This window comes from Carassius gibelio, chromosome B8 (genome assembly GCF_023724105.1).
Source record: "Carassius gibelio isolate Cgi1373 ecotype wild population from Czech Republic chromosome B8, carGib1.2-hapl.c, whole genome shotgun sequence".
NCBI lineage: Eukaryota > Metazoa > Chordata > Actinopteri > Cypriniformes > Cyprinidae > Carassius > Carassius gibelio.
This window is the reverse complement of record NC_068403.1, coordinates 21,998,017-22,024,355: the sequence shown is the minus strand read 5'-3', so window position 1 is coordinate 22,024,355 and position 26,339 is coordinate 21,998,017. Positions and strand designations below refer to the sequence as shown.

Here is a 26,339-nt window from a genome sequence, read left to right as displayed (position 1 = left end):
CGAGCCTTGGATTATTGACACATGCGTTATCCTATCAGAGAGCGGTACTCTAGGGAGTGGGCGGGACAAACACTGAAACGCTCACTCAAAACAAAGAAATGAATGAACATCGCGCTAGCTACTGGTACACTGACCTCGGCTCGGTGGCGCAGTGGAGGCGGTTTACAACCAAATAGACGAATACAGTGATTTACAGATAGCTGGAAACCGAGCCAGTCTGATGACTAATCGGCTTCAAAACTACTAATAATTACTCATACTGTTTTTTTTTTTTTTTTGGTCCTGCTGTATGGCCTGTTATCTGAGCTCTACAGTGATACACTTGACCTTAATAAAGTCTGAGGAAGTAAATTGAGGAAACGAAAATGAGGAAATTCTTCATCAAAGATATTCTGAGAATAGTTTTTAAAATCCCCATCAAGGAAACCTAACTGTGACTACAAATGCACGAATATTTAATAAGGTAATCGCCGAGTCAGTTTTCTGATTTGTTGTCTGTTGCTCACCAATTGGCCGATACATTTTAGCAACCACGTCGAATACTGTGTACACCTTTAGCATCTTAATTCGCGGTTAAATTATGACTACAGGTTAAAAGCGGCGGGAACGTATTGGTGGCCTAATAGGCATTTACCCGTGAATTAAAACCGTTACCACAGGGTTGTAAGTATATGTTACTATCAAAAGCTCTGCTTTAAATATTGTAACGCAAGAATGAAGCGATACCTGCATCACCTGAGCGCTGGGTACACCGTGTACGTAATGGGTGAGGGGCGGGGCTTATGAGATCTCCCAAGCAGTACACTCAGGAGCTAGAGCGACGCACGGCAGACATCCAGCGGGCTAGACCGAGAGAACGAATATACTTTTCGTCCTGGTTGCTTTCACTGAGAATGTCTTTGGGTGACCAGCAGTGGTATCCCACTAGCGTTCAGGTAACGGTACTCAAAGCGCGAAACCTGCGGATTAAGGGCAAGAATGGCACGAACGACGCCTATGCCATCATGCAGGTGGGCAAGGACAAGTTTTCCACCTCGGTAGCGGAGAAATGCGTCTCGCCCGAATGGAAGGAGGAGGCGACCTTCGATCTGCCGCTGAACTATCAGGGGGACGCGGAGCGGTGCACGCTCTACATCATCGCCATGCACAGAGCCCTGGTGGGGCTGGACAAGTTTTTGGGACAGGCTGTCATCAACTTAGTGGATCTCCACGCCAACAGATCACGCAAAAAAACCGAGTGAGTGTCATTTTGTTCTATGGGGAGATGGAGTTGTGTCATAAAAAAATATTATATTATGACTCTAAAGTGATAAGCTCCCAAACAGTTAATCATAGTATGTTTTGGTGTATTTTGCATGGACTGGTTTCAGTACTCCGCCCGTGTGAAACAATATTGAGCAAACAAAAGTATGCTTCTCCTGGGAGTTCCTAATATAATAACTATTTCCTTCATAAAACGGGTGATGGTGTTTAGTAAAAACAGAGGGGTTAAAATATAAAGGAGTTATTTTTAACTAAGCTGTTCCAAGTTTAAAGTTATGTTTGGGTGCAGTCTCCTTTAGTTGTTTGTTTTACTTTAAGTTTTACTTTTTTGGGAAAAAAGAGAGAGTTTTTCCCACTCGGTATATTAAGGATGAATAGGGGCAGAAAGAATGAGCCAGATATGGATTGTAAATATTTACAAATTTCACACTTCAGTGGATGAATGAATGAACATATCAGGATGGTTCCAAACGTATTTTTTCATTGAATTCACAAATACTAATGTTTTTGCTTTTCTTGACCTTATAACAAATTCTAAAAACAAAAAATATAATTTTCAATATCCGTGACATAGTAGTTGTGATTAAGGAAATGAAAATTGTGATAAGATTTATTTTAATAAATAATCTAACGGCAGGGAAAGTCATGAAATGGTTTGTCCCATGTGTAAATAATCAGTGGCAGAAATATACACTAGTCAACATTTGAAGTGGATCAAAATCTTTCATCAAAGTTGTCCTAAAACATAAAACCAAAATGCATTCTTGTCTTAGGACAACTTAACTTTTTGATCCACTTCAAATGTTGACTACAGTGTGTGTGTGTGTACATATATGCATATATATGTATAATATTTTCCCATGGAATAGTTTTTCTCTCTGATTGAATATACTTTATTTATGTTGAATGTCATGAATGTATTATGATTTTTTCTGAACATGATTGACTCCATCAGCCATCAATACAGCTACAGCAGATAAATGTATACTTTGTTTCTGTAATGCAGTTGCATTATTCCCAGTGCTCTCTTTTCATATTAATATTGTGTTGTATGGTGTTCTTTGATCTCCTTCCAAGAACAAACTACACATGTCTACTGGACTGCTTTAGAGGCATCTGTCTAGCCTGCTTAGAGCTGTCATGAGGACTTCATTCATTCATTCATTCATTTAGTTAGTTATTGTTTTATTGCATAAAAGTTGTTTATTTATTTATAAAGAAAAATCATTCTCCCTAACCCTGATTAATACTGTTATGTGCGAATGTTAGATCTAGACTTTAAATCATAAAATCTATTTCCATGGAAAACTTCTAAATAGGCATACATTTTGGTAGGAAACCACACAAACTTTGTACAGGTTTATTTTTTTTATTTTATTTTTTTAGTGTTGGGCTATAGTGTTAAAGAGAAATTAAATGAAAATGTGATGTTTATTTGCTTACCCTCAGGCCATCAGAGATCTTGGTGATTTTGTTTCTTCAGTAGAAAACAAACCAAGATTTGTAACTGAAACCGTTGCAGTCTGTCAGTCTTACAATGTAAGTGGATGGGAATCACGGCTTAAACATACAATAAAACAAAAACATACACAAACAAAACCAAATTACCCCTGCAGCTCGTGATATTACATTGATGTGTAAAGACACAAAATGATCAGTCTGTGCAAGAATTTGAACAGTATTTATTTGGGCTGCACGGTTAATCACATGTGATTGTCATACGTGTCTCGTCAGTAAAGCTGGTTCTGTGATTAGCGGTTAATGTCCATCACCTGCTTTCAAATGGAGCCGCACTTACTACACTATGTCTCTGTATATGAAGTGCCGCTTCAGTTGAAAGCAGGTGATGGATTTTTAGTACTAATCACAGAACCAGCTTTACTGATGAGACACATATGACAATCGCATGCGTTTAATCGTGCAGCCCTAGTATTGTTTTTTTTTTTACCTCTGATTCCCGCAATGTCTGAACTGTTTGAACTCTACTGAGCACATTCTCTAATGCGTTTTCTCAGCAGCAGGAGCATGAGGCGTCGGCGTCTTCTTGCTTTTTTTTTTTTTTTTAATTTGGATTTTGTTTTAGCTGTGATTCCCATCCACTTACATTGTAAAACTGACAGACTGCAACAGTTTGAGCTAAAAATCTCAGTTTGTGTTCTACTGAAGAAAGTAACCTACATCTCTGATGCCCTGAGGATACGCAGATAAACATCACATTTTCATTTTTGGGGGAACTATCCCTTTAATTTAGAAGTTGCTTGAGCTTAATTTTTCTGAAGCTCTTTGGGAATGAGTGCTGCTCATATTCAAAAACAGAAGGTGTGTGAGTTTTACTTGATTTGCATATCAGGCCGGCTTGCTGTTTTGTCCAGTCGACTTTCTGTTCTGGCCTTTGAGAGAGAGGAAGGAAAGTGTAAAAGCTGTGTTTTTGCTTTGGGGGCATTTTACGGTTTGGTAGCTGTGGCCTTCAGTGTTCGAAGTTCTGCCGTTTGTCCTTGTTGTGTGGCATTACTGCTTCATATTGTTGGGTTAGTTTGATTCATTGATCCATCAGGGTCTACGTGTTTGGACTTTTTATTGTTCCACTCATACTCATTCTGATTGGGCTAGTGGATCACACACACGACTTGACCATGTTTGGTTTACTTGTTTTGCATTTGAATGCTTTGAAAAGCCCCCTCAAGAGCAGAAATAGTTCAGTATAAAATAACGTGTTGTTTTATTAGAATTATCGTTGTTGTTGTTGTTGTTGTTTTTACTATTATTACTTGAATCACAAGACCCATCATGGTCATGTGATTTAAAAAATGCCGGCATTGATGAGCGTGAGTTTAACTTCATGCATTTTTTTTTCTTAATCTAGGATTAATACTATCATAATTAGGCTGAGATAAAAATATGTGTCCCATGAGCCCTTTTAAGTCATTATAGTTTTATTTATAACCACTGCAGAACAATTATTAATATCAGGAGCAACTGGTTATTAACTTCATCAGATGATCCTTTACTTTTTCTCGTGTCAGTTCATGTTTTTTTTTTTTTCTCGGATGTGTTTTTCTGACTAACTTCTGAGTAAAACGGTCCAGCACAATCTCACATAACCAGTCTAACTGTATTACAAATAATGATGTCTTTACATTCCTCTCCACCCATCCCAGCCCAGTGTAACAAAACTTTACTAGTCACTAACTGACAGGCATGAGTGACACCCAAGGTTTGGCTAATGGTGTTTCCTTAACCTATAAGAATAATATGTGTGTGTGTGTGTGAGAGAGAGAGCGAGAGATAGAAAGAGAAAGAGTACACCATGTTCCTTTCCTTTGGTAGATCGGGTTTATGCAGTTTAGTATCTGAAATCGCAGTAAACACTGAAGATTAGGGCTGCACGATTAGTCGCCACAAGCTACGCAATATGGCGTTCATAACCGAATGCGATTCATCTGCGAACTACTGCTCTGTATATTAAATGCCGCTCCATTTGAAAGCAGGTGATGGATATTTAGTACTAATCACAGAACCAGCTTTACTAAAGACACATGCATGACAATCACATGCGATTAATCGTGCAGCCCTACTGAAGATACAAGTCAACTCACCTTTATTTATTTTGTGTTTTTTAAAAGTGCTTTTAACAGTACAGATTGAGTTAAAGCAGCTTCACAGTATTTAATAGAATATTAGAAAATAGTGTGTCAGTTAAAGGCAGTTCATCATTGAATTCAGTTCATACACAGTCAAATTAAAACCAAAAGCATATTATGTCCTCTAGCAAAGAAAAGGTGTTCAAAATAATTGTTTAAATGAAGCTTGTTTTCACTACCGAATGAAAAATCAAAACGGTAATCGTGATTTTTTTTTTTTAACGGACAATTCAGAATTTATATCTTGCAATTCTTAAAAAAAAAAAAAATAGAATTTGTGAAAAAATAGAATTGTGAGATATAAAATCTCAAATTATACATTATTATTTTTCAAAGCTTATAGCTTTGCAGTGTATAAGAGTGAGTAAATTATGACAGAAATTTGTAACAACTGTGAAAAATCCAATGTTCAATATAATAATGCATTAACGTATTATGTTAAGATATTATATATAATTGTTTTTTTTTGTGTGTTTGTACTCCAATGAAAATGAGGGCTGCTCTTTATTCAAATACAGAGCCTATTATTTGCCTTTTAGTTTGACTTCCTATTAGAGAGAAAGCGATATGTAATACCTGTCTATTTGCCTTGGGTTTGCCCCAGTTTTCATGGTTGTCATTTCAAGCAGGTGTGTACTGTGCCGAGACTCATGTAATTGTGAAGTATGTTAATGGTTATGTGACGTGACTTTAAACCTATTTGCATACACTCAAAGAAAGTAAAAGTGGAATGCAGAGCTTCATTATATAATGGTATAATGTAAATAATGAATGGGATTAATGCAAACACTTAATATGAGTGATTATTTCAAGCAGGTGTTTTTGGATGCAGGTCTTTGCTGAAGTATCGCTGAATGTCTTAGTTTATTGTCTCCCATAGGTCTGATCAGACTATCAGTAATGTGTTAGTGCTTGTGTGTCCTGAAGGTTTTGTTCTTTCTTTTCCTGCCGTTTCTGTCTGTCTTTGTGATCCAAACTAAATTTCTCAAATATGCATACAAAGAATTATACATAATGTATATTTGCCGTTTTATTTTCATGAAGATTGATATCTTTGGTGCTAATAGGTATGTGAATTTTGAATTGTGCTTGAGAGGCTTAAAGCCAAAAATGCAAATTTGCTGAAAATGTACTCCCCTTCAGGCCATCCAGTATGTAGATGAGTTTGTTTTTCCTATAGAACATATTTGAAGAAATTTTGTTACATCATTTGCTCACCAATGGATCCTCTGCAGTGAATGGGTGCCGTCAGAATGAGAGTCCAAACAGCTGATAAAAAACATCACAATAATCCACAAGTAACCACTTAAGGTCTTGTTTGACTTTAAGCTGTCACTTTTGGTCAACATTTGAGTCAGTAATCCATGATAATGTTTCCTCCAGTGAAAAAGTCCATCCCCTGTTGTCCTCTCACGTCAGAATCCACTGACATATTTGTTTAGAACTGTTTTCATGTAAGCAGCCCTTGATTTGTGCTGATTTTTCTCCTGATTCAGACAATAAGACTTTTTCACTGGAGAAAGGTCTTATTTTTAAAGGTTTGAAATTGTGTCGTTATCTGGATTATTATGTTTTTATCAGCTGTTTGGACTCTTATTCTGACGGCACCCATTCAGTGCAGAGGAGCAAATGTGAAGATGCTGTATTGCTAATTTTCTCCAAATCTGAGAGTAGGTACATTTTAAGCAAATTAGCATTTTTGTGTGAACTGTTACTTTAAAAAGTGCCTAGGTATCAGATAATACTGACAGTCTGATGTGTTGGTACTGGAATCATTATAATATTGTGCGCTGCAAGCAGTTTGTAATGTTTTGCACATAAAACAAAAGGCATTTCTCTGTCTTTGTCGTTCTTTCTCCCTCTCATATACGTTGACACGAGGGATTGGATTTTGCCTCCTTTTTCTTGGAGCTTGCTGGTGTCGTGTTACTGTCCTACTTCAGGGTAATGGTGATATGGCAGCTTTGACACTGAGCTGGGCGCCAGCTGATCACGGTCTAATAGAGTATTAATAGAAATACTATATTATCCTAAGTCTGTCACGTTTTTGCACCTCTCCAGTTTTTGACTCTCTGATATCAATTACGGAACCCATATTTTTTCGTATTAGTCCAGGTCCATGTGGACTAAGGTGTGGTTAATTTCTTTACCTCTGTGGATCAGTTTTCTAATTATTTAGCTGTGCCTTTATCTAGGCTGTCTTTGACCTCTAAATCCCTTTATTAAATCAATTGTTATCCCATAAATAAACGAGAAGATGAAACTTACTGCACCAGTTTGTTTTGCAGTCTTAGAGTGGCTGGGTGCGTGGTTTAGTGTTTCTCTGTAAACCTGGTTTTGTGTACCTGATACAAAACAAAGGAATCGGTGAGAACTCATGGTTCCTTTTAACCCCTGTTCTCAATTCACACCCAGGTTAGGCTAGTTTAATTAAAATAATAATACTAATTTAAATTTAAACCATCATTAAGTCATTAAGTATTAAGAGGAATCTTTGAGTTTTTTTTTCTTCTCACAATTGAAATTTCTCACAAGTTTGCATCTCAACCTCTAATTTATTTTCTTTCTTTTTTCTTCTGCCAGTGCATTAAAAAAGTACCAGTTAATTGTGACTTTTTAAATCACAATAATTCATTATAAACTTGTTAGTTAATTTTTTTTATATTCAACTCTGTTTGATTGTTGATTATTATACCTAAATATGAATTACATTTGGACTCTGTTGTTAATTTTAATATTTAATAGTAATGTATGGTTTCATGTATTGAAACTGAATTCTGACCCCTAGTAACCTTGCTGATAATAGATAAGTGTTTATTTCTGAGGAATAGCAGGCTGTTCCTGATGGTTCCCTTCTCTGACGGCTTTAATGATTGCAGCTGATGTCGGATTAAGAGCAGCACTTGTTTAAGTTTGTTTTTCTCTGTGTGAAGAGATGAAGCCTCAAGCGTTGGCATGTGTGAGGGTGTTAGCGTAGCTCAGAGGAATGCGTAGGATGAAGCCCATTCATCAAGATTTTAAACGTCGCCTCTGCTAACTGAGAACTCTCAGGCATGACCATTTGAATCGATTCCTGAGAGCTGGGAGAGAATGATGGATTAAAGATATTACTGCATGTCAATGTGACTATAAAATAGCTTTTAGGTGACCTATTAAACGATTTAGGTCAAATTGTAGTTTTAGATGAGATGTTCTGTACGGAGTTTGCCAGGCGTCTGTGGTTCTAAGAAACTTCAGAGCAGAAGATAATGTAAAGAGACCTGAGATATCTTGAAATAACTTTCCTTATCTATTCCCTTGAGCTTCGATTGCTGATAGTCTTCCTCCACCTTGAAACTACAGATTTAAGTTTCCTGCTGTAAGGTCCACTAACAGACTGATAGTCTGTGTTTCCTGGCCTTGGGCTTCCCAGTCTCTCCCATTTTGATGTGGTTCCAAGCATCCTAATAACAGTTTTTTATTATTTTTTTATTATTATTATTTTATTTTTTTAACTACAGTTAGTGCTGGTCTTTTAGAAACTGCACTTTAAGATTGAAAATTCCCACATTCTGGGAATTATTAATTTATAACATTTCATTTTTGAGTGAACTATATTCGGAAATGCAACAAAATAAATGCTGTCTTAAAAGCCATTCACTTATTCATTAGGTTAAATAATATAATATTTAAATCTAAGCTAAGTTTTGTTTTATTCTGCAAGTTCTAAATGGCAAGAATTATTATTTTTTTACCAAATTAGATAAAAAAAAAAAAAGAAAGAAAATTAATTCATTAATAAAAACCTTTGGAACAGATTTTACTCAGAAATTGTTACATACATATTATTGTGTTATATTTCATTAAATGTAAATGTTTTTCTTCACTTTTTCTTTACAAAGATAAAATTGTCATTCTTTACAAATAATAAAAAAACCACAACATTGCAACATGCTGGAAATTATGCAGCTATAATATAACTCCATGAATGTATAAACACACTTTGGTTGGAAAATAATTGCATATAGTGCACAACCAAAGGGGGAAAATGCTTTCATGAGTTTTTCATTAAAATTGTAGTAGAAGTCTGTCCAAAAGTTTCATCTGTGGGGGTCCAAACAGAAATGCTTGGAATTCTTCTGCAGCCGCTTGCTCTGATCACATTCCACGTTTAATCAGATTGGTCTGTGGGAGCCGCTGTACACTACCCATGATCCCTGTGTTCAGGAGTCTATTATGACAACAGTATGTTCATGATCACACACTGAACTCCAGAACTCTCCCAACCTGCCGCTCTGCTGAACAAGAGGGGACGAGCAAACGCTGCTTCATCAGTAGGCAGGTTTCTGTGTTTTATATCATTTACTGCTACAGGGTTCAGTTCCCGAGTGGAATTCCAGCCTTTCTATTCATACAGTAATTTAGTTTTGAACCTGCTGCTATTTGAAACATTGAATGAAACTGATGTCTTTTTTTTATCCGTTTTTAACAAGAGCAAACTATTGTGAAACTACAAAAGGCATCATACCCTTTACCCCTTTAATCACACATTTGGGGGAAAGTTAGATTTATGTATTACATGACTCTCTAAGAATATTTAGATCTAAACTGACAATGGCAGCATTGTGTTTTTTTTTATATATATTCTCACATAATAATCTGTCTATTTACTTGTTTGGGAAGTAGCCATGCAATAATCTACAACCAGCCAATGATTACAGGGGTATTCTACATTTTTTTTTTTTATGGTCCACAAAAATTATTTAGTATACTTTTTTATACTGTACAGTTTTATAATGTATTTATTAATATTTTGAATTGACTGTTTTATATTTTCAGTATTTATTTTCAGTTTAGTGTGTGTTTTAGTAATTGTATTTTGCGCTTTCATCTTTATTATTTTTTTATATTCCTATTTAGCTTTATTTACCGTAGTTAGTTTCCAAAGCAACATTAATTTTTTTAAAGATAGTTTTAAAGTATTAAATCCTCATCTAATATTTATATTTTATTTAATTTTATCTTAATTTCAATAAAACAGTTTGGCATAAATTAATATTAAAATAATTGTGTTGAAAGTAAGGCTTTGAATATTAATTAATTAAATAAGCATAAAATAGGTGATTCTCCTTAACAAAAACAGTCATGCAATCTAATGAGAAGGTTTGGTTCTCCTTGCAGCTGGTACAAGCTTGTGGATAAGAACGGGAAACAGGAGAAGGACCGAGGGGAAGTTCTTTTGGACATTCAGTTCATGCGGAATAACCTGACAGCCAGCATGTTTGACCTCTCCATGGCAGACAAACCTCGCTCTGGCATTGGCAAACTCAAGGATAAAATTCGTGGTAAGAAGAAGGAAGGCCTGTCAGATTCTGCCTCTGCGATCGTGCCCTCTTCAGTGGGAATGGACAGTGAAGAGGAAGGAGAGGGCGGTTCAGACAATCCAAAGAAGAAATCAAAATTCAAATCCTTGTTTGGACCAAAGACAAACCTCCACAGGAATGTGTCCCAGTCGATGTCAACCCTGGGCACCCTGCCTGAGAAGAACAGTTCACTCAGCAGCAGCAGATCATCTGGCCTTAATGTGGACTCTCCTGATGGTAAGGTCATAGGTCATCTTGTTGTAGTACAAATATACCCTACAAAAATTCTCTCTCTCTCTCTCTCTCTCTCTCTCTCTCTCTCTCTCTCTCTCTCTCTCTCTCTCTCTCTCTCTATATATATATATATATATATATATATATATATAGATATCTTTTTTTTTTTTTTTTTTTGGGCTGTCAGTTTAACACATTATTTATGAAAACACCGCACTGGCTCCACCCCCAGACCTGTACATCATCTTACATTTCATACAGTTCACTGCTGACAAATATGATGCAGAGCAGCCACTGCATAGATTAAGCCCTAAAATTCAATATATTGGGGCAAAAAATGCCACGTATGAGTTTTTGTCTCATTTTTACTGTATATCATATGATAAGGGATATCACACGAGCAGCGAGAGCAAAATCACACGAGTGCTGTTTTTGTCGCGAATATAGCGAGTTAAAATGTGATTTTATACAATAGTTCAGAAAATAAGAAGTTATTATTAATTATATTTTATTATATTTTAAACAATATTTTCTGTTTTTGTTCAGTTTTGCCAACAAAAATAGGCTATTACCTATAAAGCCACATCAGAACTGGCTGTCTCCGAGGAACACCGCAGTGTTTTCTATAATTTCTATAATTGATTATATATAATTATTCATTTTTAAGTGCATTTTTTTTTACGTTTGTACAGATTTTTGATAAGTAGTACTAGTTATTGCTCTAAAGGGTCTGCTATGACAAGTTTGAATACATTTTTTGCTTATGTATAAAAAGTGTAAGAAGTAGCTGTAGTTAATATTCACCTTGACACATCAAAAAGTCAACAAACAAAAGTCCCTTAAAATCCTTTTTTTATTATTATTTTTTTTTTATATAAAACTTAGGTTAGTGCCTTAGGTTTCAGACAGTGTTCAAATATATTTTGGCCCTAATCTACATTGCAGTTTTAACACATATTGTCCTCTTCTCTTGCAGTGAAAAAGAAGTTTAAAATACTTGGACACAAGCGCACCGAGAGCTCCGATAGCAAAGTGTCTCTTGGCCCGTTTTCTCTTCTGAGCCGCTCTAAGCAAAACATCCAGGAGCAGAATAACCTCTGTATCAACGGCAGCCATGTTTATGAAGAGGAGCAAGAACCTAAAGCTAATTTTGGCTCCACACTCAGTCTGAACAGCTCAGGAAAGGGTTCAGTAGAGGATGTTCGTAAATACCACCAACGAAACACATCCGACATCTCCATCGACTCACTGAAAGGCCTGAGTATCCCCTCATACAAACCTGAAGTGCAAGACAAAGCTTCTCTTGTCCCACAGCGCCCTCTAGAGGACAGGAGTCATGTAGAGGTGGAGGAGAAGGGTAAGAAACACGGAGGAAGAAGCCTGCAAGAGGTGCTGGACCGACAGGAAGAACAAGAGCAGAGGAGGCAACAGGAACGAGAGAGAAAACAAGAGGAAGAGAGGAAAAGCAGACTTGAAGAGCAGGAGAGGAAGCGCAAGGAAGAGGAAGAGCTGCAGAGGAAGCGGCGTGAGGAGGAGACGCAGCGAGCTGAGGAGCAGCTGCACCAGGAGGAGACCAGAGTGACCGAACGACTCTCTTCTCTCTTTGGCATTGGAAAGAAGAAGGAGGAGAAGAGAGAGGAAGCTTTGAATGAACCCAAACATCTGGATGTGCCAGCCTCTACAAAACCATTCGAAGACATTCCCCTCACCCCTGATACTCCGTCTTCTATCCCAGAAGAGAGGTCCACGGACCCACGGAGGAGTGTCAGGGCCACCCTAACCCCCACGCCACCCGCTAGTGCTTTCCCCAACCGCACCCCAAAAGTGTCCGCGGTCAAGCCAAGGTGAGTGCTCTTGTGCTTGAATAACTTCCTCTATACAAGATTGTATGCTGTTTAGGGCTGGAAGATTTTTTTGCATATTTACTTTATTATTAGCACAGATTTTGCTAGTAATGTTGTGATTGATTTTTATCCACATTTGATTGACAAATACATTTCCTGTAGAGTGTTGTAGACTTGTTTTACTAGAGTACTGCATGGGTTTTGTTTGGTATCCGTAGGGCTGGGCGATATATCTAACGATATGATCATGCGCATCTAGTCAGTAAATCTGGTTCCGTGATTAGCGCTAAATTGCCATCACCTGCTTTTAAATGGAGTGACACTTAATAAACAGAACCATAGATTACTGACAAGCCACGCAATATCACGTTCATTATCGAAGATGAATCGCCTTCGATAATGAACGCGATATTGCGTAGCTTGTCAGTGATCTACGGCGCTGTCTATTAAGTGCCACTCCATTTAAAAGCAGGTGATGGCAATTTAGCGCTAATCACGGAACCAGATTTACTGACTAAATGTGCATGATCATATTGTTAGATATATCGCCCAGCCCTAGTAATTGCCCAACCACGCTATCTATCAGAACACCTGAGCTGTTTATCCAAAGCAACATTAAATTAATAATTCATCCCATAATGAAAATTTGCTGTTAATTTTAGGGGAGTTTGTTCTACAGTAGAACAGTAAAGAAGATTTTTAGCTGAAACTGTGGTCCTTGGTGATTCATAAAATGCAAGTCAGTGGCTGCCGTCAATTTGAGAGTTAAAAAAAGCAGGAAATGCAAAATGAATACCTGGTGCTCCTGATCATATTTAGTTCTTATGAAGTGTAGCAATCAGTCTGTTCAAGGAACTTATTTACTACATTACCTGTAATCTGTAACTTTAATTTAATTCTGTAGCCAAATTGTTTAAAAACACAAAGGCTGCAATCCAAACCACATCCACATTAAAAAAAAAATCTAAAAACTGATATCAGCAAGGAAGTTTTGGAGCGCTACTGCCAAGCCTGGCCATTATGTGGGTCATTATGGCACGCAGAAGTGACGTGTATAAAGTAATATGAACAACGAATATTATTTGAGATTCAAAATTAGTCATGGCTATTTAACCCTCAGTGCATCTGTGTCTGTTGATTCAGTCCTTGTAATAACAAATTCGGAAGCAAAAAAAAAAAAAAAAGGCATAAGAGCTGGTAAGTTTGATTTCATTAAAATAAATATGAGTAGATAAATAATTTGTTTCATAACTGTGCATTATATTGGTGCCTATAAAATTATTATATATATTTGACCTTTTATTCAAGAAAATAAAAAAAAAACAACAACAACTATTATTACTGAAGACTATTGTCTTCAGTTATGTATATATTGGTTATTTCAACCAGCTCTAATGCTTCCCCAGGGAAATATCTGAGCAATGAGCTATCCTTGAAATCCAAGTTTGTTGCTTTACTTTTAAGCATTGTAATTTGTAGCATTCTTATTCAGGATAACGCTAAAGAACTAAAGTAGAGGTTTGTTAGCTGCATTGTATTCAGCATAATTCATGCTGAGGCCGCATGCTAAATGATAAGTCAGGCTGCTCTGTAATGCAGTCAGCATCTGGCCACCTGAGAGCTGAGGAATACCCAGGCTGAAACTTGACTCCTCTCACCTCTGTCTGCTCCACTGCTCTTAAAGGGGAACTCCTTTATTTAGACAAAGCCTCCTTGGAAAAGTTGTTCCAGCAGATAGTTAATAACAGAAGAGCTTAAATAAATTGCGAACACTTACAGGTCAGAAGAATAAATGCACAAAAATTGCTACATTTTCCACACTGAGGTCATTACGGAAAGTGTTGCACATTCAAATCTCCATTAGCTATTAGTATTTTCGTTCTCATCTCTCAGCTCAACTGTATCCCATTGTGAAAATGTGTGTGTGGGATGGGGTGGAGTGGGTGTCTGTCAGGATGGGATGAGATCATTGTTTTTCTACTAGACATGGGAGTTCAGGTATCGCTTACTTTTATATCCTTGGGTGAAAGTGGAACATGTTGAATCACAGTAATTTTAGTCTGTCTTTAATGTTAAATTGGTCTGGCCATCATTTATTCACTTTTCTAACAGCAGTTTATACCTCTTTGATTCGTAAGGGAACTTACAAATTAACTGCTCTTCTTTCAGTCTTTAGTTGAGTGTTCATAAAGTGAACGAAAATAGGCAAAGTAGACAGATTATGCAGAATTTCACCTGATCCACATTCTTCAAATACATATTAGATATAGCCTATTATATAATTACTTTAGTTTTTTGTTTTTTTCTTTTCATAAAGTGTACTCTGGATATGTTTTATTGTATTGAATGGTTTGCATTTTTGACCTCATGCAACTTACTTAACTTGTTTGGCCGAAGGCATATGATTGGTTAATGGAGGAAGGAATGTGGACTGGATCGTTAAGTGCTGATCTTCTGGTTTAGTAAAACAAGTTGTAAAAGATGATGATCTTGTAGTCTTCCAGACAGTGACTAAGCAACATTGTCTTAGGAAACAAGTTGTTGGATCACCTTTTTTTGTACTGGGAGTTTTGGAACTGAGGATTTTAGGAACTTCTGTCTTATGATTAAATAATATGGTGAGTAACTTATTTTCCAAAAGCTGAGAATAAAAAGAGACAGGAATATGTTTTAGTTGTGTTTGTGTGCATAGAAGTTAAGGGTACATTTTCTTCTATCAAGCTGTGTTTAAAGACTTTTTTTAACAGCCTCTTTTTTTTGTCACAAGATTTTAAGAAATTCTTAAAGTAACCAAGCAAAATTATGACCTTTTTGATGTAGTTTAATAGCAATAAAGATATTGTTTCTATTATGCGATGAATGCTCAGTTGTACATATAAAGTTTGAAGGTCAGGCATTAAGTTAAGATAATATATTTTTAGGCAGGGGAGTCATGTGCTGTTTGTGTTAAATGGGTTTTAGTTGCATGTAATGCCCAGCAGAAGTATATTTGAAAACATATTGGATTGTAAGCTCTGTTTTAGCCGTAAGTTGATAATTTTATGTTTTTGCTCTTTGGCAGATTGGCTCTGAGTGTACTGCCTGAAACCGATAATAGCCATTTCCAATCCCCCTCAGACTCTATATACACACAGACCACTTCTCACCTTTCCCCATCCCTCTCTACTGATCCGTTTAAGTCTTTTGATATGTTTTCTGATCTTCATTTTTCTCTGGCACCTGCTAAACCTCCGAGAACTTTCAGTGAGTCCAGCATGGAAAACCTCTCAGCTTCCAAATCTGACAAGAAGCGAAAGGCTCCTCTTCCCCCTGGTCATCTAGGGGGCTCATCTAAGTCTGAAGACAATCCTGATAATGGGGGACAAGTGCATACCCAAAACTCCAAAGATAGGCCTGTTCTTCCTCTCCCAGACTATGAAACCCTCTTTCCTAAGAAGAGGCATGGGGTGATGGGTCAAACACGTTGGGACCATCTTGTTGCAGAGGTAAACCAAAGAAACTGGGATTTCTCAGAAGAAATGAGTGTAGATGGACATGAGAGGCTGATGCCAAATAAATCTGCAATCTTAAAAAACAGAACCTCTGTGAACCTTAACCAGCACCCAAATAATCATGAGGCAACTCTCTCTGCCCCCGCAAGACACAAAGAGGCACTCCTTCCACCCAGAGCTCCTGTGACCCCAGAACCATCGGTCGAGACTAATGTCCAATATGGTCATATCAAAGAGTCTTTATATGCCACTGTCAATAAGCCTAGACACTCTGCTTCCAAGAACTTGGAAAACAATCCACCTCCAGCTGTCCATAGTAGACATGTACCTCAGGAGATTGAAAGGAAGTCTCTGACTCCGGATGCCCTTAACCATCAACTCTCCCAGTCAAAAGAGAAGCCTACACCAGCTGCCAGATCCATACAAAGTATTAATTCAACGATTGATGGTGTGGTTCAAGAGATGCCTGTTGTCAAACCCAGACAAGAGTCATTAGTAAAGGACCCAGTCAGACAAGTCCAACCAGACAAGCAGGCAACCAATCAACCCCTGACATCAGAAAACAACAAAACTGAGAAACAGCACAAGGGCCAAAATAGAAGCATTTCCACAGATGGGTTTGTTGATGTAGACCTCCTCAAAGCTGCTGAAAGTCCAGAAGAACTGCATTTGGGGAAACCGGCTTATGAATTTGAGGGGAGGGGAATGATTGCTCTTGACCCATTTCCAAGTGATAACCTGCTATCTAAAGATCCCTGGGCTTTACCAGAGCAGACCACCAATGAAGATGACCTGTTCCCTAGGGGCCCAAAGCAAATGGGAAATCTTGAAGATCATACTTCCACCTTTGATAAGAAAGATAAGTCTGCAAACAAAGGAACAAATGATCCATTCACAAAGTCTTCCGAGAAAAGCAAATCACCGAAATCAGAGAGTGGTAACCAATCACCCAGCTTCACTGAACAAGCCAGAGCCTCATTTAAAAGAAATTTTTCGCTTAGAAAGAAAAATTCATCTCGCCAATACACAACTACTGTAAAAGCTGGTACAGAGAATACAAGTTTGGCTAGATCAGTTTCTCAGTCTTCACAAGATGCAGAAGATGTTGAGCTGACTGTAACCAGTGTTGCTCCACCAAGCAGAACTGATTCCACTGTAGTAACATCTGAATCCCCTATAGGGGGCAAGGCGACTTTTCGCGCTTGGGTCCCATCATCAGAGGCTCAGACAGTTGCTCTGCAGAATGGTAGTGGAAGTGCGGGTTCTAATTCAAGAAGGTGAGAAACATTCTCCCGATCCCTACTAACCACTCCTTGAACTCATCTAATAGTCTGTCACCTCTGTTGTGTTAAACCCATCGGCTTTCAAATCAACAGCTGCTGTTTACCCTGAAACTACCTGAATTCATCTCTGGTCTTGCTAGTTTAAAGGGATACTCCACCGTGTTTTCATATTAAACTATGTTTTTCCCTTAACTAAGACGAGTTGATACATACCTCTCTCTTCTCAGTGCGTGCACTCAATCGCTTTTGGCGCGCAGTGACACTTTGAAAGCACTTAGCTTAGCCCATTCATTCAATATGGGCCAAGCAGAGAAGCTACCAAACACCTCCACGTTTTCCCTATTTAAATACAGTTACTCGCGTAGTGTAACTCGACCTAGGACGGTAACACAAAACAAAATGTTGCGCTTTTCTAACCATGTAAAATGGATAACTATATTGTATGGCGGAATACCATGGCAAGTCCTTGTAAGCACTTCATCTTGGCGAAGTGAAAAATCCACTCACCGGCCCCCGCTCCGTCTAGTGAAGATATTACTGCGATGGTGTTCCGCCACACAATATAGTTATCCATTTTACACGCTTAGAAAAGCGCAACGTTTTGTTTTGAGTTACCGTCCTAGGTCGAGTTACACTACGTGAATAACTGTATTTAAATAGGGAAAACATGGAGGTGTCTGGTAGCATCTCTGCTTGGCCCATATTGAATGAATGGGCTAAGCTAAGTGCTTTCAAAGTGTCACCACGCAACAAAGCGATTGAGTGCACGCACTGAGACGAGAGAGGTATGTATCTTAGGTAAGGGAAAAACAGTTTAATATGAAAACACGGTGGAGTATCCCTTTAAATGGAATAACATTTGTTTGTTTGGTTGCTTTATGGTTGGTTACTCCTTCATGGGATCTTGAGGGTCGGGTTTGTAGGCTTGGGGTTTTGCTACTGATTGCTGGTCTTGGTTGTTCAAAATGTCATGGTCTTGAAGGACTTGTGTAAATGGAACAAAGGCAGTATCTCAAATAATACAGGGGTTTTGTAATTGTTGGCCATATTAGATTGTCTTCACAATTTTCAAAAACTGGTTCCATATGAGAGTCTGTTGATGTGGGATTTAATGACATACATATTATAATTTATATACATTTAATGTAAACACGACTAGTTCCATGTTCAAGACATGAGTGGTAGGCATGAGTTTGAGTTTTTTTCCAGAGATCATGTTGTTTTGTGGGATATTTGCATTATACATGATTCTTGATTGCTTTGCCACAGGTGCTTGTGTTTGGGTTTTACATGTTATTTCTCTGCTGTACTGTTATTGATCTTTTGGTTTTGCTTTGGAATTACACATTGGGTGAGTTTGGAATGGTTCATTAACTCATGCTGGTGGAATGACCTCAATTCGAACAGCTTAGTCTTTACTTATTTTCAAAAATACATCTAAAGACTCATCTTTTTCGCCAGCACTTAACCAATACTAGCACTTACCTTTTCTTTTCTTGTCTATCATATTCTTAAAAAAAAAAAAAAAAAACTAGCTACGTGTCCTGTGCTAGACTAACTGAGACTTGTCATGGCACTTGTATACTGTTGTTGTTGTTCTCTTGTTGGTCTGATTGCTTCTATTGTTCTCATTTGTAAGTCGCTATGGATAAAATAATCTACTAAATGATTAATGTAAATGTAAATGTGATGCCTAGAACTGCTTACTGCTTATCAGAGAGAGTACAAAATATGCAACATTTAAAAAAATAATTTAAAACACACTTCATAATATTTTACATTTGTTTTATGACATTGATTTTATCACTACATCACGTTTACATCAGCAAGAGGCGTCTAGTCATCAATCAGGTAAAATACATTGGTTTGACATATTTTTTCACCTTAAAATGCCCTTTGGCCCTCATGTGTCAATGTAAGCTCTCATAGTCAAACACATTATATTGTGGAATGCAGTATACTATGCATTTTGCTCTGGTTGTATACTGTACCTTTTTCCAAATGTAGATCCAGAAATTTGCATACACAGTACTGAATTTCTAGTATGAGTTGAATAATAAGGTATGCCTTTCCAAACATACCCATGTCTCCTTAATCGAATACTATCTTCAAGGGCCCTTGTTCACTTCATTCGAGCATTTTCTAATGGTTTGTTTTATTGTTAAAAGTGTGCAGTTCATCCTCCTTTTGGATTAAGGAACATACTATTGCCAGCAGTCAAGTGTTATGTTCATTGCAGTAATATGCACATCTCTTGCCTTTCTCAGGCCTCACCCAGTGAAACCCATGAGCACCGAGAGCCAGTCTTCCAGTGTTATCGCTGTGGGGAAAGACCCAAAGACTATCACCATCAAGGAAATGGCTGAGATGTCAAAGGTACAGTATTTTCCTACTTATTTCCTAAAGTTTTTTTTTTTTTTTTTTTTTGCACATTGAAGAGTTGAAAGTAAATTTACGAAGTAACGCATTTGTAGGCATAATTTATGTCAACTCCAATTTTTTAAAAGCTAGTACTGACTAATATTGGATATAAGTCATGCATGCTTATTTCCTCCTATTTTTATTTTTAGATTAGATTTAGCAAGACACTTTCCAAGGCGTTTAATATTTTTAAAATATGGTAATAATCTATTAATGCTGAAAAATGGATATTCATGTTACATTGTATTTTAGTTTACTTTTACTCTTTTATTTTCTACTTATGTAGACAAAATGGTACAGGATTTTAATATTGGCTCATCCATAGTTCATCCAAAGATCATGAAAAGCATCCATTAAGTGTATCCAGACTTCTCATAGGTACTGTACATGAGTTGACAACTTTTTTTTCTCTCTTCCTTCATTTCACTGCATATTATCCAGAATGTAGATAGCGGCCCGTACACTCAGCTCACACAGGAGGAACTGATCACACTGGTGGTAAAGCAACAGGCCGAACTCTCCAAAAAAGATGCCAGGATCATGGAGTTAGAGGACTATATTGATAACCTGCTAGTTCGCGTCATGGAGGAGAAGCCAGCCATCCTGTTTTCACTTCAATCCAAGTGTTAGGGTTTAATCCTAACATCTGAATAACTGTGATCGCTATACTGAGACGCTTCAATATTGTAGGACTTGGCCGATGTAGCCAAAAGGATTGTAAACGCAATATCACATCTCATAATCAGTTGATTTGCTTGACTATATAACGCATGTAAAGTTGCTGTGCACACAACTGGATGCTGGGATATTGTTTTTTGTTTTGTTGGATCATGCTACAATCTCCTCCTGAGAAGCTTCCCATCATATTTATTGATAATCTCGTCAATTTTTGTGCATCTTTCCATTTAAGAGAAGGCTTTTTAATGCATTATTTATTGCAGTCTTAAGCTTGTATTTGAAGATTTCCCTTCCTCCTAAAGCGATTTGTGTTTAGATCCTGACTGCTGCCTTGAGTCTTGATCAGAACGCTTCATTAGTGTTAATGCAGCCTTGTGTCTTTTGCGGCTCAAATCAAGGGAATGATCCTCTTACTTTTTAGAAATGACAACAATAAGCACTTTTTACTTGTACCGGGTGTTTCATTTATTAAAGATAGTGTTTTTTATATTAAGTAATTCTCTAAAATACCCTGTAGAATTACCTCTAATGAAGAAATCTTTGCCTGTTACGCACACTTCTGCATATGTAAAGCTCTGCTGGTGTTCCAACACTGGAATTCTTTGATATTTCCCTGGTCAATATTGACTACATGTTTCTTTTTGCCAGCTCTTGAATCAGGCAAAATATTTCAAGCTACATGTCAAACTGCATGTTTGTTTTATATTGTAGCGGTTTAGACCAAGGATTATTAAGCGTTCTTTGAAGCACAATGTACATACTGGGACTTTCTGCAGTTCTGTGACGGACTAGCAATAACTTTTTCGCAGGATTTAGTTTCCTGAACGGCAGGTAATGCAGTACTTTCATCAAACCGGGATCTTTTGCAACGTATCATGTAGCCTGTTGAGGTCAGTGTTTGTCTGTTGTAAAACCAAAGATCTGTGATGTAAACCTGAAGTCTTACCTGACAGTACTCAAAACCTTCTCATGGTTTTAATCAGTGAGTAAACCGTTTTGTTTAACCATTTTAATGCCTATGGCGAGAGAATAAGTCCCTATGACAAGGATGGAGGAATTAACTGTATGTCTTGTTGAATCTGTTGTCAGTCTCAGTTTTCTGTGTTGCGGTTACATATTCAGTCATGAGAACCTTCAGAAGAGCTTCGGCTGTGTTCATTCAAGCATTGTCAATCAGTTTGAGTGAGTTTCACTGTCATTAGGTTCTGCAGACTCTAAACACTCCTTTATATCTGGATTTGAATGAAAAGCCTTATTAATTATTGCTGATGCTATGCATATATGCACAAGATATATTTTCTAGACCTGTGCCTTCTCTATGACATTAAGACATGAATATATTGGTTTGTTCCTTTACTTCAATACTCACAGAAATGTAATTTTGTTTATGCCTCAATTCATTTAATAAACTTGGCCGAACCCATATACAGTAGCATGTGATCTTTTTTGTTTGTGATTTTTTTTGTTGTTGTTAATATAATGTTAAAAAAGTCGTAGTTCATGCACAAGGCTTCATGGCAATTCTATTGTAATGTGCATTAATAGGGATAGTTCTAAATTCTGTCGTCATTTATTATGTTCCAAAAACCTGTAGTTGAGTTTTGTCCAGTAGATGGCAGTGGGATCCAGCACACTATGCTCACTATTGGCAGCTCAAGAGGATGTCATGGCCTTCATCATTATATGTGCGCTGTGTTGAAATGGTACATGGCTGCTATTTTAATTGTCTTTTATATGCAAACAGTATGAGCCTCGTGTCATTCACAACAATTATCAAAATATCTTTAGCTAATTATATTGCCTTATTCAATGATTAAAGGCTATGCTGTCTACAGTATCTACAGTTGGCTAATTAGTAGCTTGAAACGAGATAATTAGTGGACATGAAAAACTGAGATTGACAGATTTGTGTCCTCAGTAAATCCAAATTCAGTCAAAGTGGAGTTTAATGCATGCACAATTAATGAGCAGATAATATAAAAATGCATGATTCCTAGTTTCGTGCTGACATATTTTTGACGTGTGAATATACTGTGCATGTGCAGTGCTGTTATATTTTGTGTATAATTAAAAATTGTGTAAAACCAAAGTAATTGGGGATTATTATTATTATTATTATTATTTAAATTGCAATCTTTCTTGTAGAGCATGTTGCATTCAACGATTTACTTCGATACACGGAATGCCCAGGAAGCTGAAAATTTTACATTTGGCCTTATTTGTATAATGAATTTCTGTGATTTGGTTTTAATATTCAATTCATTTCTTCCTAAAACAACTTCCTGTAGCCTACTGTAGCTTTCAGTTTTCCAGCACAGTAGGAAGCAGCTTTGAGGGTAATAACCCATGAGGATGAATACACATGAGAGCAGCAAACGTGGAGCACTGCTGCTGACCACCTCTGTCAGATACAATGAAAAAAGCACACTTAATAGAAAACAATCCACACACAAAAGAGCTGCTTTCATTCCATGCTGTTATTTCAACTCACAATCAGGAATATTCTGACTTATCTGCTCTAATCTGTTGTCTATCAGCATTCACACATTTTCAGTCAACAATTGCTTAACAATGCTTTTCTTTCAGTTGAATTCATTCAGAGATCTATTTATTTTTTTATCTTTATCTTGCTAAATAGGAAGGGGTCTTCGACAGGAGGTCTGCTATAGTGCAGGGAGTCCACTAATTATTGTTTCTTAGAAAAATAATTCACTTTAAAAGATAAATAATTCACTCTTAAAGTGAATGTGAAGTTATTCTGTAATTCTGTTCTTGCTAAACCAGCAAGATCAAACAGTCAAGACTGCTGTTATGAATACAGTTATTGTGGTGTGTTTGTGTTTTTTTTTTACAATTCAATGAACAGGAAATTAATAATCCGTAACTTACATTTTAGACACATTATTACTAGACTATTTTGCTCCACTAAGGACAATAGTTCCAAATTAATCAAGTAATGGTTGCATTTCGCAGTAATGGTTTCATTCCTGAATTAATTGTGTCTGCGCACATTGGTTGAGTGAATAATTCAATGAATGACTCATGTAGACAGTCACATATTTTGTAGCTAAATGAAAGCAACACAATCTTTCCGCAATTCATAGCTACATTATTATCCATTTTGGCAAATTGGTGGGTAATTTGTATGAATTTGCATGATCTGCTAATGCCCCATCTCCTTATTGTTACAGTAGGTTTAACCTAAGCTCATGTTTTTTCTTTTTCTAAAAATTCACATCAATCACATCATACAAAATAAGCATCTTGTAAATTAGTTACCTTTTCTCATGAGATTGGGGTGAATTAATTCATTTTTGAATGAACTGGTTGAATTAAAGGTGCAATAGGAGATATTGGAAAATGCTAACATCAGCCTGATAGCACTGAAAATGAGCGTCCCACCCTCCCTGTAATCGCTGTCCAAAGCCACACCACCTGAATGCATTTATGCTCACAGACCAGAATACCAGAGACAACATTACTACAATAGGCTACATCAGTGGTTCCCAATTCCAGTCTATGTTCCAAAGTGAAGTAAAGCCTTTAAAAGTACTACAATACCAGAAAGGAAAACCAGGTTGTTGATGTTTGTCTGCCATTCTAGCTCTGTCTGCACAGCGTGCGTGAATGTGCTAATGATGCATTCTGTCTGAGCGAACAGGGTGCGCAGAGGAATGCAGATACATATGTTGACAGGCAGGTAAGCTATGACGGAGTGTTTTGATTGGATGTACATTTCTTGGTTCTACACCTTCCACAGAATTTATAAATACAGATTAATACATTTAAACCACTTAATGATTGCTATCCGGATGTGAAGAGACTTTCAACCAGTATAACAAAAAATGTTTCTGAAGACAATCACCTGTTGCACCTTTAGTGATTCAGCGACTCACTTTTCACCACCTATTGGCGATGTAACCTATAGAAAGAGATACTGAAAACCCCCCAGCGCTAATACACTATTATACAGAGACAAGAGGTGTGTTAGAAACACTGCCTGTAAATGCTGCTCAACCTGTTGAATGTGAGGACTGAAAACAATTTTTGAATAATGAATTTGACACAAATGGAAATTATTTCTTTGCAGTACACGTCATTAACCAGTGTTATTTCAATATCATTTAGATACTATTATAATATTTTGTATTAGTTTCTTTTTATAAAATGTTTTACTTAAATGTAATTTTTTATTATAATAATAATAATACATTACATTTATATAGCCGTTTTCTGCTGTTCTAAGCACTCAAAGCGTTCTACATAGTGAGGGTGATTCTCCTCGTCCACCAATATTATTTTAATGTCTTTTATATATATATATATATATATATATATATATATATATATATATATATATATATATATATATATATATACATATATATATTTTAATTTTATTTCTAATTATTTTAGTACATCAAGTCAAACTAAAAGAAAATGAGAAGAACTGGCAACTAGCTGAAGTATATATTTATTTCATCTTCAAGTTTGTATGGTTTTTGTTTGAGTTACAATAACCCTGTTATGAACTCATTTTTATTCAGTGTGTAACGGGGTCTCTGCTCCGTCACTTGGCCTAAAAGAAAGTTCGAAGACCCATAAAGACATCCATCTCCATATAATAAACCTTGTAGCCTGGCAGTCCCCTTAACATTAGAAAGAAAAGATAGTTGATCAATCAAGTCATTTTCAGTCCAGGTGTAATACTGCCCTGGCAGTGTGTCTGCGGACTGAGCAGCATATTCTATTATGTTTGCACAATAGATCTGAGACTTTGAGCTTAACCTGGGTCTACAGCCTGCAGCTTGAGGAAAGTGTGTTAGTTACTCATTTGTTGGGTGCAGCTCGTTTGTCTTTCACATTTCTGTCATCCTCCTTGTGAATCACTGGCCTATTATCGAAGCTGTGTTTGTGTAGTTGCTGTCTTTGATGTATTAGGATGGCAGACCGTTGAAAACATGACTATCCATCATAGAAAGAGATTTAGTGGAGAGGGGGGAGAAAGAGAAAAACTCAAACGATGTACTGAGTTGGTCACCATAGAAACGCTTCCTCCTTTTTCATTGGTTTGTGTTTTGTTGATGTAGCTCATTTTCATTTTGGACTGTTGTGTTGAGGATATTAACATGCCAAGACCATTTCAAAGGTTACTGACTGAAGTCGCTTCATCTATTCATCAGGTTATTTTTCTATTGTCCATATGCATTGATGTTTCTTTGAATTAGCGAACATACTGGTGGAATCTTTAGCACTTTAAATTAAAGTTAGCGGTAATATGATGCCGTTAACTAGATTTTAGTGGTATTTGTTTATGCAAATATTTATTTTCATGCGTTGACATGTGAAATAATTATATATTATTTTATATAAAGTGTGTATAAAGTAGGGATGCACCGATCATGATTTATAATGGCCGATTCCGATACCGATTTTTTACAAGCAAACTGGCCGATTCCAATAACGATTTCCGTTTTTTTTTTTTTTTCGTTTTAGTTACAATTATTTTAGTACATCAAGTCAAACTAAAAGAAAACGAGAAGAACTGGAAACTAGCTGACGTGTATATATATATATATATATATATATATATATATATATATATATATATATATATATTTCATCTTCAAGTTTGTATGGTTTTTGTTTGAGTTACAATAACCCTGTTATGAACTCATTTTTATTCAGTGTGTAACGGGGTCTCCACTTGGCCTAAAAGAAAGTTCGAAGACCCATAAAGACATCAGTCAGGTGTAATACTGCTATGGCAGTGTGTCTGCGGACTGAGCAGCATATTCTATTATGTTTGCAGAATTGCAGCTGTTCGCTTCCTGCTATCTGTGCCTCAGACATGAAGCTCTGCATTTCCAGTACTGATCGGCTGCCTGTGTCCTGCGCACAGATTTCGAAATACTCTTCCACACAAATGACATAGCGAACGATTACAATGTAGTCTGTGCATGCGAGCGCACTTCCGGAAAAATCGGCCCGAAAAAAGACCAAAAACCGGCCGTTTGTCGATCGCGTATTTTAAGCAAAAAACGTCCGGTTCCGATTTATGGCCGGTCAACCGGTGCATCCCTAGTATATAGATGTACTTAAAGGGATAGTTCACCCAAAAATGTCTGTCATTAATTACTCA

The 26,339-nt window shown here is 36.9% G+C and overlaps 1 protein-coding gene across 2 annotated transcripts; it reads left to right on the top strand.

Annotated features, from left to right (window-relative positions):
• Positions 1-144: 144 nt before the first annotated feature.
• On the top strand, positions 145-21,622 carry LOC127962883 (rab11 family-interacting protein 2). Of its 2 annotated transcripts, XM_052562480.1 has the most exons (6): positions 145-1,237; positions 10,065-10,483; positions 11,457-12,324; positions 15,386-17,092; positions 19,366-19,474; positions 19,961-21,622. In XM_052562480.1, the coding sequence occupies exons 1-6, from the start codon at positions 783-785 to the stop codon at positions 20,147-20,149; spliced, it is 3,747 nt and encodes a 1,248-aa protein (XP_052418440.1). In that variant the 5' UTR covers positions 145-782; the 3' UTR covers positions 20,150-21,622. The 2 variants fall into 2 exon arrangements, with proteins under 2 accessions (XP_052418440.1, XP_052418441.1); XM_052562481.1 differs by lacking the exon at positions 15,386-17,092 and having other exon boundaries at positions 156-1,237.
• Positions 21,623-26,339: the final 4,717 nt, after the last annotated feature.

Bases quoted from the DNA above. Each gene is read 5' to 3' on its own strand.
- LOC127962883 (XM_052562480.1), top strand. From the start codon at position 783: ATGAGATCTCCCAAGCAGTACACTCAGGAGCTAGAGCGACGCACGGCA. The intron at 10,484-11,456 runs GTAAGGTCATAG...CTTCTCTTGCAG, and splicing joins TAATGTGGACTCTCCTGATG to TGAAAAAGAAGTTTAAAATA. The intron at 19,475-19,960 runs GTACAGTATTTT...CATATTATCCAG, and splicing joins AAATGGCTGAGATGTCAAAG to AATGTAGATAGCGGCCCGTA.